Here is a 15,054-nt window from a genome sequence, read left to right as displayed (position 1 = left end):
CCAGTGAGTGACTTTACAGCAAAGAAGAACATCCCTTCCACCCTCTCTCTCAGGCCTGGTTACAGGGCCACATCCATCGCCACACAGGCCCAGTCTGGGCACCTCCTCTCCAGGGCCAGAGCCCAAGAGGCTGAGTGGGCAGCAGTGCCTCTGGGACCCTCGGGCTGACCTGCCCGGTTTGGTCACAGTGAGGGGAATCTCTTTTTTTCCCTTTGCTCACAGAAACAAAGACATACCTTTCTCAAAAATAACTTTTACTGTAAGGGGAAAGATTAAAAAATTAAAAGTAGAGAAATAGATAGTTTTCCAGATCATGGTTTCTATAATTCCACCAAGCTCAGCCTCATCATGACTTGGTTGATTTCATTTCCAGAACCTTCCACCCTCAATTTATTTTCTTTGCCTCAGTCAGCCCTGAGAAGAGGGAGAGAACAAAACCACCCTGAGTGACTCTCCTTGGGGCCTGAGGTTGTATGGTGGAGGCTGGTGCCAGACCCAGACATGCTGCCAAGGCTGCTCCTGGAGTGACCCTCCCTCTGCCCTTCTGTCCCAGGGACCCACACTGGGCTCTGTGAGGCCCTGTGCCTGGTCCCTGGAGTAAGGATTGGCTCCACCAGGCACTGACTGAGGCGGTGCAGTAGAGATAAATGGAGTTTGGGAATCTGACAAACTGAGTTCCTTCCTGTCTTCCTCTATTCTCAGCTGAGTGATTTTTTTTTTTTTTTAGACAGAGTCTTGCTTTATCACCCAGGCTGGAGTGCAGTGGTGTGATCTCGGCTCACTGCAACCTCTGGTTCCCAGATTCAAGCAGTCCTCCTGCCTCAGCCCCCCAAGTAGCTGGGCTTACAGGCATGCGCCACCACACCCGGCTAATTTTTGTATTTTTAGTAGAGACAGGGTTTCACCGTGTTAGCCAGGCTGGTCTCGAACTTCTGACCTCAGGTGATCCACCCACCTCAGCCTCCCAAAGTGCTGGGATTACAGGTGTGAGGCAGCGGGCCCAGCCAGCTGTGTGATCTTGAAAACCTTACCTCCTCTCCTGGAACCTCAGCTTCCTCATATTCGGGGGGAGTAAGCGCCGCCCAGCTTGTTGTCACAGTTAGAGGTGGTGATGTGACATGTCTGGCATCTTCTCAGCTCATTCGTCTTTTGCTCAGACCTTCCCGCGAGGGAGTCCCTGTATACCCATGTTCTAATGCTGGATATTTTGAAACATGTATTTTACACGTCCTGGATAAAATAGATGAGGCCCTTTAGGAAAGAAATGGGCACCAATGCACATTTTCAGAGCAGCAAAGGGACGAAGCAGCTGGAGTCCGCCAAGCTGGAGGCTGTGCCTGGCAGATACACAATGTAGTTGTCAGGGGGAGAGGTGTGTGGAGCTCATTAGACACACTTCTAAATTGGAAAAGGACTGTCCCACATGCAGCATGGGGACTGCCAGAGTCATGAATCGTTATAATTGCACCTTTCCAATTAATCCAAACCACCAGCAATAAAGCTTGATGGTGAAGGACATTTTCATTCCCTCATGGAAAGAAGTGCAAAGAGGGCAAAAAGGAGCAGGGAATGGGTGCTGCGGGAACAAGTAAGGTTAGAAGGCAAATGAAATGAGAGAAAATGCCCAGCCTGGTACCTGTAAATAGCAGATGTTCAATACATGGTGGTCACTCTGCTCCCTCCCACCACCTCAGCTGCCTCCACACTGGCCCTCCCCTGCCTGACTCTTTTCTGTCTTCCTGAGGCCTGGTCACCAGCCTGTTTTAAGCAGGTGTCACTTGCCTGGAGCCTTGTCTTGTCCTCCCAAGGAAGCCAGAGAAGCAAGTTCTTAGGAGCCCCACCCATCCAGTCACCTTCTCGCCATTTTGCCTCTTGGGACCACCCTCTAGTTCACTGGCTAATGAGTGCTTCCTCATGCGGGAGTGGTGGGGATCTGCAGGTCCTGAGCCCAGACCTGCAGACCACTCACTATTTTACAGACATTTGTGGAGTGCCTACTCTGTGCCAGGCACTGGGACACAGCAGTGAATTAAGCAAAGCTCCTGCCTGAGGGGTCACATTCTAGTGGAGGGGGACAGGTAACAAATTGCACAAATATGTCAGTGGCACCAGATGTGACAGTGATCAGTGGTGGAGAAAAGCAGAACCTAGTAGGGGGACAACAAGGGCCTCGCAGAGAGGGCAGTGTCTGAGGAAAACCCTGAAGGAGATGAGAGAACGGCCACCTAGGTATTTGGGGAAAGAGTGTCCCAGACAGAAGGAAGAACAAATGCAGAGACTGGCAGGCGGAAAGCAGCCCCAGATGTCTGCAGACAGTGAGGAATGCAGTGTGTTTTGGGGTGGAGTTGGAGGAGGGCAGGCAATAGGGAATGAACTAAGAGATGAATACGGGACCTTAGAGGCCACTGCAGGACTTGGATTTCACCCTGAGTGAGGTAGAAGCCACTGCGGGAACCAGCTCTGGCTAATGTGTTAACAGGATTCTTCTGGCTGCAGACCCAACAGACCAAAGAGGGGTGAGGGCAGAAGGTGGTGACCTGGGAGAACGTTGTGATAATCCAGGAGGAGACGGTGATGCTTGGAGGTGGCAAGGAGGGGTCAGATTCTGAAGGTAGTGACAACAGGATGTACCCACAGGGCGGATGTGGAGTGTAAGAGAGGATTCGGGGATGACTCCGGGGGTTTTGATCTGAGCAGCTGGAAGAATGAAGTTGTAATCTTGGCTGGGTGTGGAGGCTCACGCCTGTAATCTCAGCACTTTGGGAGGCTGAGGCGGGCGGATCATCTGAGGTCGGGAGTTCGAGACCAACCTGACTGACATGGAGAAACCCCATCTCTACTGAAAATACAAAACTAGCCGGACATGGTGGCATATGCCTGTAATCCCAGCTACTCGGGAGGCTGAGGCAGGAGAATCGCTTGAATCCGGGAGGCGGAGGTTGCGATGACCTACGAGCACACCATTGCACTCCAGCCTGAGCAACAAGAGCGAAACTCTGTCTCAAAAAAAAAAAAAAAAAAAAAAAAAAAAAAGTTGTAATCTTACTGAGGTGGGGAGGCTGTGGCTGGAGCAGGTGTCGGGAAGCTTGGAGGCTCAGTTTTGCACTTGTTGAGTTTGACACACAAGTAGGCCTCCAAGGAAGACACTGCACAAACACTAGTCTGGGATTCAGGGGAGGTCTGGACAGAGGGTATAAATCTGGAGTCACTGGCATATAGATGGAATTTCAGCACTTTCCCAGGGTGTCAGTGACAGCTGACACTCTTCTCCCCCAACAAGTGTAGCCTCAGACACCAGGCAGGGACCTAGTGAAGGATTGTTGGCCAGACAGATGTTCAGATCAATGCACTTTTACATCAAAACCATCTTGCAGTTTCCACAAATGCAACAGACATCACTGGGTGTGGTGGCTCACACCTGTAATCCCAGCACTTTGGTGGATGAGGCAGGTGGATCACCTGAGGTCAGGAGTTTGAGACCAGCCTGGCCAACATGGCAAAACCCTGTCTCCACTAAAAGTACACACACACACGCACAAAATTAACCAGGCATGGTGGCGCACACCTGTAGTCCTAGCTACTTGGGAGGCTGAGGCAGGAGGATCGCTTGAACCGGGGAGGCAGAGGCTGCAGTGAGCCGAGGTCGCCCACTGCTTTGGGTGACAGTGAGACTCCATCTCAAAAAAATAATAAAAATAAAAAATGACTAGACATCATTACTTTAAGAAAAGGGGGTTCTTTACTAACAGCCGCCTACCATCTCTGTCCCAGCCCCACAACAAGAAGAGACCCCTCCAGCCACCAAGCCCCCTCTGGAGCCACGCCTAGGAGAGCTGACAGTGACAGACGTGACCCCCAACTCCGTGGGCCTCTCCTGGACGGTCCCTGAGGGCCAGTTTGACTCCTTCATGGTCCAGTACAAAGACAAGGATGGGCAGCCTCAGGCGGTGCCGGTGGCTGCAGACCAGCGGGAGGTCACGATCTACAACCTGGAGCCTGAGAGAAAATACAAGATGAACATGTATGGACTACATGATGGGCAACGCGTGGGCCCCCTGTCTGTGGTCACCATGACGGGTGAGTAATGGGGGGACTCAGTCCCCATCTCTGGTTATCCAGAGCTCCCCACTCCATGGTCCTTCTCCCAGCCCTGCCTTGGTACCACTGCACCCTCACTGAGGGGCTGGACCCTGCCAGTCTTTCTGTTCCCTGACCCCTTTACTCCTCCCAGGGCTGGAACCTTCTCAGCCCTCCAGCTCCTTCCCCACCTCCACTCTGCCCCCCACCTAGGGGAATGTGGCCTAAATCCAACCACAGACTTTCTCTCCCCCTCTCCAACTGCCCATAGCTGTTTCCACCCCTTCTCTTTACAACCCTGCTGTGACTTGGACACAGCTGCCACCTCCCGCTTCTGCCCTTTTTTGTTGAGGCGAAGTGCTGCATATCCTGAGTCCCTTCTCAGGAGTCCTCTGCCACCCGCCTGCACTGCGTTCCATCCTGGCCCACGCGAGTTTTCATCTCTCCAGGAGCCCGCCCTTGCTCTTGCTCCAGGTTCCTTCCTGCCCCTCATGGTTTCCTGGGCACAGGTTCTCCACAACTTTTGTGCTGTGGCATCTGGTGAAACCCCTACCCCACCTCAAGGCAATGTTTTTAAATCTGTAAAATAAGATGTATAGGATTACAAAGGAAACAAATTATATTCATAGACAGTTATCAAAATATTTCTTTTTTATTTTTGAGATGGAGTTTCGCTCTTGTCACCCAGGCTGGAGTGCAATGGCGCAATCTTGACTCACTGCAACCTCCACTTCCCGGGTTCAAGCAATTCTCCTGCCTCAGCCTCCCAAGTAACTGGGATTACAGGCACGCACCACCACACCCAGCTAATTTTTTGTATTTTTAGTAGAGACAGGATTTCACCATGTCGGCCAGGCTGGTCTCAAACTCCTGACCTCAGGTGATCTGCCCACCTCGGCCTCCCAAACTGCCAGGCGTGAGCCACTGCACCTGGCCCAAAATATTTCTTAAAAATCCAAATTTATGATTTAGTAATACTTGAACTTATTGACTAGCTCATTAAATAACAGGACTTGGTGGCGTGTTTACTAAACTACAAAATTTAGAAGCAGTGATAGATATAAAAGGTATTTTAAAGTTTCTGCAATAACTCTAAGGTGACATGAAAACATCTGTGGTTTATATTGGTAACAAAGTCACAATAATTCTACTCTGGTTGGTTTTCTATATTAGTTTTTGAAAGAAATGCGGCATTCCAGTTAGAGGTCTGGAAATAAAGGTGTAACTATTCCCCATCTCAGTTCACAGCCCCCTTGAGGCCCTCAAAACCCAGGGGTTCTCCCCTCAGAGATCTCAACCATGTTCTTTGTCTTCCCAAATCCCAGCTCCCCTCCCACCAGCCCCAGCCACGGAGGCCTCCGAGCCTCCCCTGGAGCCACGCCTAGGGGAGCTGACAGTGACGGATGTAACCCCTGACTCTGTGGGCCTCTCGTGGACAGTCCCTGAGGGTGAATTCGACTCCTTTGTGGTTCAGTACAAGGACAGGGACGGGCAGCCCCAGGTGGTGCCTGTGGCTGCAGACCAGCGGGAGGTCACCGTCCCTGGCTTGGAACCCTCCCGCAAGTACAAGTTCCTGCTCTTTGGGATCCAGGACGGGAAACGACGCAGCCCAGTCTCTGTGGAGGCAAAGACGGGTGAGAGGGGCCCCCCCACAGCTGAGCCTGAGGCCACAGCCTTCCCACCCTTCTCTTCACTCCCTCTACTGAGTCTTGCCTTTGTCCACCTGCTCTGTCTCATTTGAAAAGCCACCTGGTGCTAGTATGGTGACTCATGCCTATAATCCCAGCACTTTGGGAGGTCAAGGCAGGTGGATCCCTTAAGGTCAGGAGTTTGAGACCAGCCTGGCCAACATGGCAAAACCCTGTCTCTACTAAAAAGACAAAAATTAGCTGGGTATGGTGACGGGCGCTAGTAATTCCAGCTACTCGGGAGTCTGAGACACAAGAATCACTTGAACTCGGGAGGTGGAGGCTACAGTGAACCAAGATCGCGCCACTGCACTCCAGCCTAGGTGATAGAACAAGACTCTGTCTCAAAAAAGACCAAGAAAAAAAAAGAAAGAAAGAAAGAAAAGCCACAGAGCAGATGAGGACCAGGAGACTGGGTCCAGTTCCTGGGTCTGCTCTCCGCTGCTGACTCTGCCTTTCTTCTTGTAATTTCTACTTTTGTTGTGTTGGATGAGGGAAGCCCCTGCAGGCCTCTTGCTGCAGGGTGGATGTGGGAGCCTGGGGGTGCTGGGAGAAGGGGTGAGGAGAGCCAGGAGCCCTTCCTGCCTTGCGAATCCATTACCTCCTGAGAGTCTTTGCTGTCTCCCCTATGACTCTCACCCAGGTTCTCACCCTCCTAGCTCAGGCCTGTCTGGGCCCATATGTGCCTCCTACAGAGGCTGTCCTTCCTTCTCTGCCCTCCTTCTGGAGCCTCAGAAATTGGGAACCAGAGGAGCCCAGCCCAGCTGTGCCCCTTTCGGAGGGTTCAGTCCAGGCCCTCCCCTGCCCCTGGGGGCTCCCTGTTGCCAGAAAACTTGAAATAACAATGTCGTCAGCATCCTCACCATCCAGGAAGGCAGCAGGCCAGCTCCTTCTCAAGCCCTGGGATGGCTCCTCAGGCAGACACTAGATCCCTTCCCTGCCTGAGCTCCCCAGCTTCATCCCCCTCAACATTCTCACAGGCAGCCCACGCTTCTTCACCAGGTCCCATGGGAGCCTTAGTTCTCCCAGGCCAGCCAGTGAGAGTAAGAAAGGGAATGGAGAAGGAGTGAGAGCTACCTGTGTCATATCATCCTGCCTCCCCCACCTGCTGTCTGCCCCCATCAGGGATCCTGTGCTCCTCGGGGCTGGCCAAATCACTCCTTTCCTCAGGGGCCAGCCAAGTCATGTGCTCCTGGGTAAGAGGAGATAGAGACCCAGTCTGCAAGAAGCTGCACCCTGCTGGGGAAGCAGTCTGTGAGAGGTGGAAAGAGGCTGGACAGAAAGGGGAGTAAGATGAGGCAGGGAGCTAGGGAATCTCTTTTCCCAGAGGTGACTCAGGACAGGTGACCCTCCCAACTTGGGTCAAGGGGAGAGAGGCGTGGACCGATGGAGACGGTGATGAGGATGGGAGGTGATGGAAATATTTTGGGGAAGCACTGAGCATTTGGGCAGTTCTGGGTTTTTCCAGCCCCAGAGGGAGGCAGTCAAGGAGTCGTTGTGGAAAAAATAAACACAAGAACCTTTCCTCTCCATCAGTTGCCCGAGGTGACGCCAGCCCAGGGGCCCCACCTCGCCTTGGGGAGCTGTGGGTGACAGACCCCACCCCAGACTCACTGCACCTCTCCTGGACAGTCCCTGAGGGCCAGTTCGACTCTTTTGTGGTCCAGTTCAAGGACAAAGAAGGGCCCCAGGTGGTGCCCGTGGAGGGCCACGAGCGCTCTGTCACCGTCACCCCTCTGGACGCCGGCCGCAAGTACAGATTCCTCCTCTATGGCCTCCTGGGCAAGAAGCGCCATGGCCCCCTCACTGCCGACGGCACCACGGGTGAGGGGCATTCCCTGCAGGTCCCTGCCCTGCTCCCCTCAGGCCAAGCGGCAGATGATCACTTGTGGTGGCTGCCATTACCATTATTTGGCCCCAGCCACTCGGCTCAGATCCAGCTCCCCACGTCCCTGCACAAGCCCCTAGCACAGCCCAGCAGGACTCAGCCACGCAAAGCCCTGTCTCCAGACCTCTCGATCCTGCCCTTCGAGGTCACCCAGGCTTCCAGAAACAGCTCAGCCGTTTCCTCTCCGTGTCTCCATCTCAGAGGCCCGGAGTGCTATGGACGATACTGGAACAAAACGTCCCCCAAAACCCCGTCTGGGGGAGGAGCTGCAGGTGACCAGCGTGACCCAGAACTCCGTGGGCCTCTCCTGGACAGTCCCTGAGGGCCAATTTGACTCCTTTGTGGTCCAGTACAAGGACAGGGATGGGCAGCCCCAGGTGGTGCCCGTGGAGGGCAGCCTCAGGGAGGTCAGTGTGCCGGGCCTGGACCCCGCCCACAGGTACAAGCTGCTGCTCTACGGCCTGCACAGTGGCAAGCGTGTGGGCCCCATCTCGGCCGTCGCCATAACTGGTGAGTGTGCAGCAGCTGGAGCACCTGTGCCTCCTTCCTGCCTGGCTCTCCAAGTCTGACTGAGCCATAAGATCTCTGAACTTCCCATTTTATATCATTTCCATTGATCCAGAAAGTTTCCCTGTGCCGCTTTAGAGTCCATTGCCCCAGCCCCAGCCTCCAGCAACCACTGTCTGCTTTCAGTCATTCTGGAGACAGCATTTTGGCTTTCCGTATAATGGAATCACAATACGCAGTCTCTTGTGTTTTGTTTATTGCACTTAGCACAATGCTTTTGAAATTCACCCACGTGCAGCAAAAGCTGGTCTTTCGATTGTTGATTGCTTGCCCTCACTCCCTCTCCTCCCTCACTTCTCCTGAGAGTCTGGGTGCAGCAACAGACCAGCCATCTGTCTCTACCTGTCTCTGTGAACCAGCCCGCAGGGAAGACACGGAAAATGAGACTACGGCCCCAACCCCTCCAGCGCCTGAGCCTCTCCTCGGGGAGCTGACAGTGGAGGAGGCCACGCCGCACACCCTGCATCTCTCCTGGATGGTGACTGAGGGAGAATTTGACTCCTTCGAAATCCAGTACACAGATAGAGAAGGGCAACTCCAAACGGTCCGTACAGGAGGCGACCAGAATGACATCACCCTCTCTGGCCTGGAATCTGACCACAGATACCTGGTGACCCTGTATGGTTTCCGCGATGGGAAACATGTGGGTCCTGTCCATGTCGAGGCCCTGACAGGTGAGAACTCTGCCCACTGTGCCTCCTTTCAGATGGCTGGGAGAGTCCAGAGGAGAGCAGAGTCCCGTAGATACTCTGCCCACCTCAGTCCTCTCTTTCCATGTCTCTGTCCAGTCCCGGAGGAGGAGGAGCCTTCGGAACCTCCCACCGCAACCCCCGAGCCCCCCATCACGCCTCACCTGGGGGAGCTGACCGTGACAGACGCCACCCCCGACTCCCTCAGCCTGTCCTGGACAGTTCCTGGGGGCCAATTTGACCACTTCCTGGTCCAGTACAGGAACGGAGACGGGCGGCCCAAGGCGGTGCGGGTGCCAGGGCATGAGGATGGGGTCACCATCTCGGGCCTGGAGCCAGACCACAAATACAAGATGAACCTGTACGGTTTCCACAGTGGCCAGCGCATGGGCCCTGTGTCTGCCATCGGGGTGACGGGTGAGTGGACAGTGGGAGCCACAGGGTGGGAGCTATGGGAGGGCCACCTCTTGCTCTTTGGTGATGACTGGTGGGGAATGTGACAGGGGTCTGGTCGGCACCATAGACTTGCTTGTGGCTGGGGCTGGGGCTCCCCTTGGGCCTTCCTGTGAGGTTGACCCCTGTCTCCTCCTGAGCGGAGAGGGGCCGTCGGGAGCTTTGCTGTGCTGGTGGCTGTCCCAGGTCCCCCACAGTTGACCCTGGAACTTGTCATGTGTCAGCTGATCAGGACCACCCAGCCCCAAGAATGGGCTTCTCTGAAATGACCTCAGGTCCCCCAGTCATAACCTTGGCTTCTCTCTCCTTTTCCCCAAGTCCCAAGGACATCCCCCAGGGACCCTGCCTCACTCTCTCTGTGTCCTTTTTTTCTCAGCTGCAGAGGAAGAGAACCCCAGCCCCACAGAACCCAGCACAGAGGCCCCGGAGCCCCCCGAAGAGCCGCTCCTGGAGGAGCTGACAGTGACAGGATCCTCCCCTGACTCGCTGAGCCTCTCCTGGACCGTCCCCCAGGGCCGCTTCGACTCCTTCACCATGCAGTACAAGGACAGGGATGGGCGGCCCCAGGTGGTGCGTGTTGGGGGCGAGGAGAGCGAGGTCACTGTAGGGGGCCTGGAGCCCGGGCACAAGTACAAGATGCACCTGTACGGCCTCCACGAGGGGCGGCGTGTGGGCCCGGTGTCCGCTGTGGGCGTCACGGGTGAGTGTGCACTGCAGAGCCCTCTGGGTTGGGTCTTAGGAAAGTGCAGCCTCCAGCATCTCTTCCACTAGGGACCCAGGATCCCAAGACCTCAAACCTATAATGCACCCTGTTCGCTAAAGCCTCAGGATGGGTGTGATCTGGGGACAGAGAGAGCAAATCCAGGAGAAGTGTCAGAGCCATGTGGGAGAGGCTCCCGGGGACAGGCCTCTCGGGAGGTGATTCACGGGCTGGTTTGTGGCTCTCTGCTTTTCCTCGGAACTCTATAGAGAACTCTTTTTGTGAGATTGGAACACATTTTTGAAATACAAATTAATTAAATTAATAAGTATTTGTTAAATAAAATTTCAAATGTATAAATAGAAAGAATAGTACAAAGACCTCAGGTACCCATCACCCTGCCACCCTCCTTCAATCAAATATCAACTTCTGGCCAGTCTGACTCATCTCTGCTCCATTGATTTCCTCCACTAGAATCACTAGAATGTTCTTTCTTTCCTTCTTTCTTTCTTTCTTTCTTTCTTTCTTTCTTTCTTTCTTTCTTTCTTTCTTTCTTTCTTTCTTTCTTTCTTTCTTTCTTCTTTCTTCTTTTTCTTTCTTTCTCTCTCTCTCTCTTTTTCTTTCTCTCTTTCTCTCTCTTTCTCTCTCTCTCTCTGTCTCTCTCTCTCCTTCTTTCCTTCTTTCTTCCTTTCTTTTGACAAGGTCTCACTCTGTCACCTAGGCTGGAGTCTACTGGCACAGTGACAATTCACTGCACTGCAGCCTCAACCTCCTGGGCTTAAGGGATCCTCCCACTTCAGCCTCCCAAATAGCTGGGACTACAAGCGCACTCCATCATGCCCAGCTAATTTTTTGTGTTTTCTGTAGAGACAGGGTTTAGCCATGTTACCCAGGCCAGTCTCGAACTCCTGGGCTCAAGTGATCCTCCTACCTCAGCCAAAGTAATGGGATTCCAGGTGTGAGCCACCACACCTGGCCTGAATGTTTTCTTTATTAACACCTTCATTGAGATATAATTCATGTGGCATAAAATACACTTGTTTTAAGTGTACAGCTTACTGATTTTAGTATCTTTACCTACTTGTGCAGCCATCATCACAATCTAATTTTAGAACTTTTCCATCACCCCCAAAAGAAATCTTGGGTCCAGACCCATTCCTATCTCAGCCCTAGTTTATAAACTAATCTAATTTTTTCTCTGTAGATTGCTTTTTCAGGACATTTCGTATAAATGGAATCACACAATATGTATCCTTTTGTGTCTGGCTTCTTTCACTGAGCATAATGTTTTTGAGGTTCATCAATGTAGCATGTAGAAGTACTACATTTACTACATTGCTATTGATTGATTGACTGATTGATTTTTTTTTAAGACAAATTCTCACTCTATTGCCCAGGCTACAGTGCAGTGGCATGATCATAGTTCACTGCAGCCCCAAAATTCCAGGCTCAAGCCATCTCAGCCCCCCAAGTAGCTGGGACCACAGGTGCTTGCCACACACTCAGCTAATTTTTAAAATTTTAAAATTTTTTTGTAGAGATGGGGTCTCCCAATATTACCCAGGCTGATATCAAACTCCTGGCTTCAAGGAATCCGCCTGCCTGGGCCTTACTTACAAAGTGCTGGGATAACAGGCATGAGCCACCTGCTCTCAGTCACTACATTGCTTTTTATTGCCAAACGGTATTGCATTGTATGGTTATACTACTGCAATATTTTAAAACGAACCACAGACACCCTATCCTTTCATCACCTTAAATATTTAAAGGTATATCTCTTTTCTGAAAAATTATTTTTAAAAAATCCACAATACAGCCAGGTGAGGTGGTTCATGCTTGATCCCAGCACTTTGGGCGGCCAAGGCAGTTGGATCACTTGAGGTAAAGAGTTTGAGACCAGCCTGACCAACATGGTGAAACCCCATCTCTACTAAAAAAGAAAAAAAAAAAATACAAAAAAGCAGAGCGTGGTGGCACGTGCCTATAGTCCCAGCTACTTGGGGGGTTGAGGCGCAAGAAATTGCTTGAACCCAGGAGGTGGAGGTTGCAGTAAGCCAAGATCGCGCCACTGCACTCCGGCCTGGGTGACAGAGCGAGACTCTGTGTCAATAAATAAATAAATAATAAAATTCCACAATACAATTAGCATACCTTGATAAATGAACAATCATGCCTTGATATCACGTATCCAGGTAGTGCTATAGTCTCCCGAGTGTCTCATAACTGTTGTTTTCCAATTCGTTGCTGAAATTAGGTTTATAGAAGGAGGATACATTGCAATTGAGAAAACTGAAATGTTGGGTAGAGCAGTCAGGGAAGGCCCAGAAGAAGGTGGCTTTTGAACAGACTTAAAGGAAGGGTGGGGATAAGCCATGAAGATATCTGGGGAAAGAACATTTAGGTGGAGGGAACAGTCACTGCAAAAGTGCTGCGGTAGGAGGCCACCTGGCATGTTTGAGGGACCATAAGGAAGCCACAAAAGACTGTAATGATTATAATCAGAAATCGATCTTCAGTTAGGCCCAGGCTGGGCCCACCTTCTGACCTGAGTTCAAGCAGCTGGGGCCTCAACAGCTCCTTCCAGCAACAGAAAAGATTCTGTTTCTATCTCTTCCCAGCCCCCAAAGAGGAGTCCCCTGATGCTCCTCTTGTGAAGCCGCGCCTAGGGGAGATGACAGTGAGAGACACCACCTCCGACTCCCTCAGCCTGTCCTGGACAGTCCCCGAGGGTCAGTTTGACCATTTCTTGGTCCAGTACAAGAATGGGGACGGGCAGCCCAAGGTGGTGCGGGTGCCGGGACACGAGGACGGGGTCACCATCTCGGGCCTGGAGCCAGACCACAAGTATAAGATGAACCTGTATGGCTTCCATGGTGGCCAGCGCATGGGCCCTGTGTCTGCTGTTGGTTTAACTGGTGAGTGTGCAGTAGGGCACTGGGCCCTGCCCTGAACTAGACTCAGTTTCCCCTTTATTGTCAGTATCTGGTGGCTTTATTTTACTTTCCCTGAGCCTCTCAAGCTCCTGGGAATGGTTCTGCTGGTGCCTTCACTCCAAGCCTTTGGTATTGCCCCAGGTCTTCTACCCTTTACACATGGGCTTTTTGGGTTCTCAAAGAGGTGGGGGACCAGGAAAATAACACAGACTGAGGTACACCTGGGGTTGACCATAGCCTCAGCCCATTTGAGCTGTGTGACCTCAAGAGAATCACATAACCTGTCTGGGCATGGTGACTCATGCCTGTAATCCCAGCACTTTGGGAGGCTGAAGGGGGCAGATCACCTGAGGTCAGGAGTTCGAGACCAGCCTGGCCAACATCGTGAAACCCCCATCTCTAATAAAAATACAAAAACTAGCTGGGTGTGGTGACACATGCCTGTAGTCCCATCTACTTGGGAGGCTAAGGCAGGAGAATGGCTTGAACCCAGGAGGCAGAGGTTGCAGTGAGCCAAGATCGAGCCACTGCACTCCAGCCTGGGTGACAGAGCGAGACTCTATCTCAAAAAAACAAAACAAACAAACAAACAAAAAACACACACAAACCCTCTCTGTACCTCCTTTTCCTCATCTGTAAAGAAGGAATAACCATGCCTGTCCTGAAGGATAGGTGGGAGTGTGGTTTGGCTCTCACACACAATGAGAGATAACTGCAGTCTTTCCCTTCTGAGGAAAGTAGGAAGTTCCTGAAAATCCCTTAGGGCAAATTCTCATAATTATCACTGATTTCCGTTGGAAAAATTGTATGTGTTCTCTAAGCCCCCAAATTAATACCCATTTACTTTTAAAACAACACTGAATCCTGTTAACATGGATACTATTACTTTAATTACAAATATTGGCCATGTGCACAACCTAACAAGGCATTTTCCCTTCATTACCCTGTAACTCGGCTCTCTGATGCTTTTGTGAAGCGCTTATAGCTGTTACCCCCTAGATGCTTAAGACTCAGTTCTCAAAAAGAACAGACAAATGAAATGTGATGATTTTGTAATTCTATGAAGGCAGAATAAAACCCTATGAAGAGCAGAAAAGATTAAAGAAATCAATGAAAACAAAGCAGTTGATTTCATACGGGCCAAAAGAGCTGGCAAAACTGGAGGTGCACTCTCTGCCATAAGTTAGCAGAGCTACTGCCAGCTCCAGAGACAACTCAGCTGCAAAGATGCCCTCATGCGGTCTCATCTCTACCCTCAGCTGTAAAATCTAAGTTGGTTTCTAAAAATGCTCAGAATTAGGTGGAATATCCAAGCCCAAGTGGATGAACCTCCTGATACAACTTGCCTGTTATACTTGGTTGGTGTTCTTTGTTTTCTTTCTTTCTTTTTTTTTTTCTTCTTTTTTTTTGAGATGGAGTCTCACTCTGTCACCCAGGCTCTCAGGCTGGAGTGCAGTGGTATGATCTCAGCTCATTGCAATCTCTGCCTCCCGGATCCAAGCAATTCTCCTGCCTCAGCCTTCTGAGTAGCTGGGATTACAGGCATGCACCAGCACACCTGGCTAATATTTGTACTTTTAGTAGAGACAGGATTTCACTACGTTAGCCAGGCTGGTCTCTAGCTCCTGACCTCAGGTGATCTGCCCGCCTCAGCCTCCCAAAGTACTGGGATTACAGGCCTGAGCTACCTCGCCCAGCCCTGGTTGCTGTTCTTTTTTTTTTTTTTTTTTTTTTTAATTATTATTTTTTGAGACAGAGTCTTGCTATCTCCAGGCTGGAGTGCAGTGGCGCGATCTCGGCTCACTGTAAGCTCCGCCTTCCAGGTTCACGCCATTCTCCCGCCTCAGCTTCTCAAGTAGCTGAGACTACAGGCGCTCGCCACCATGCCTGGCTAAGTTTTTGTATTTTTAGTAGAGACGGGGTTTCACCGTGTTAGCCAGAATGGTCTCGATCTCCTGACCTCGTGATCTGCCCGTCTCGACCTCCCAAAATGCTGGGATTACAGGCCTGAGCCACCGCGCCCGGCCCTGGTTGGTATTCTTATAAAGTATCAGTTCTG

The 15,054-nt window shown here is 51.6% G+C and overlaps 1 protein-coding gene across 6 annotated transcripts in view; it reads left to right on the top strand.

Moving 5' to 3' along the window:
• LOC104674099 (tenascin-X) overlaps window positions 1-15,054 on the top strand; it is a 69,169-nt gene that overhangs the window by 32,002 nt on the left and 22,113 nt on the right. For 5 of the 6 annotated variants that reach the window (XM_030928292.1, XM_030928291.1, XM_030928289.1 and 2 more), the window contains 8 exons: window positions 3,772-4,077; window positions 5,403-5,711; window positions 7,302-7,589; window positions 7,855-8,163; window positions 8,580-8,894; window positions 9,009-9,326; window positions 9,739-10,062; window positions 12,681-12,977. In XM_030928292.1, the coding sequence (XP_030784152.1) occupies window positions 3,772-4,077; window positions 5,403-5,711; window positions 7,302-7,589; window positions 7,855-8,163; window positions 8,580-8,894; window positions 9,009-9,326; window positions 9,739-10,062; window positions 12,681-12,977 (2,466 nt within the window). The remainder of the gene's footprint in view (window positions 1-3,771; window positions 4,078-5,402; window positions 5,712-7,301; window positions 7,590-7,854; window positions 8,164-8,579; window positions 8,895-9,008; window positions 9,327-9,738; window positions 10,063-12,680; window positions 12,978-15,054) is intronic. The other variant, XM_030928290.1, reaches the window with a different exon arrangement.

Source organism: Rhinopithecus roxellana, chromosome 4 (genome assembly GCF_007565055.1).
Source record: "Rhinopithecus roxellana isolate Shanxi Qingling chromosome 4, ASM756505v1, whole genome shotgun sequence".
Lineage (NCBI taxonomy): Eukaryota > Metazoa > Chordata > Mammalia > Primates > Cercopithecidae > Rhinopithecus > Rhinopithecus roxellana.
Note: the sequence above shows the minus strand (reverse complement) of the source record. Positions and strands in the feature narration are given on the sequence as shown.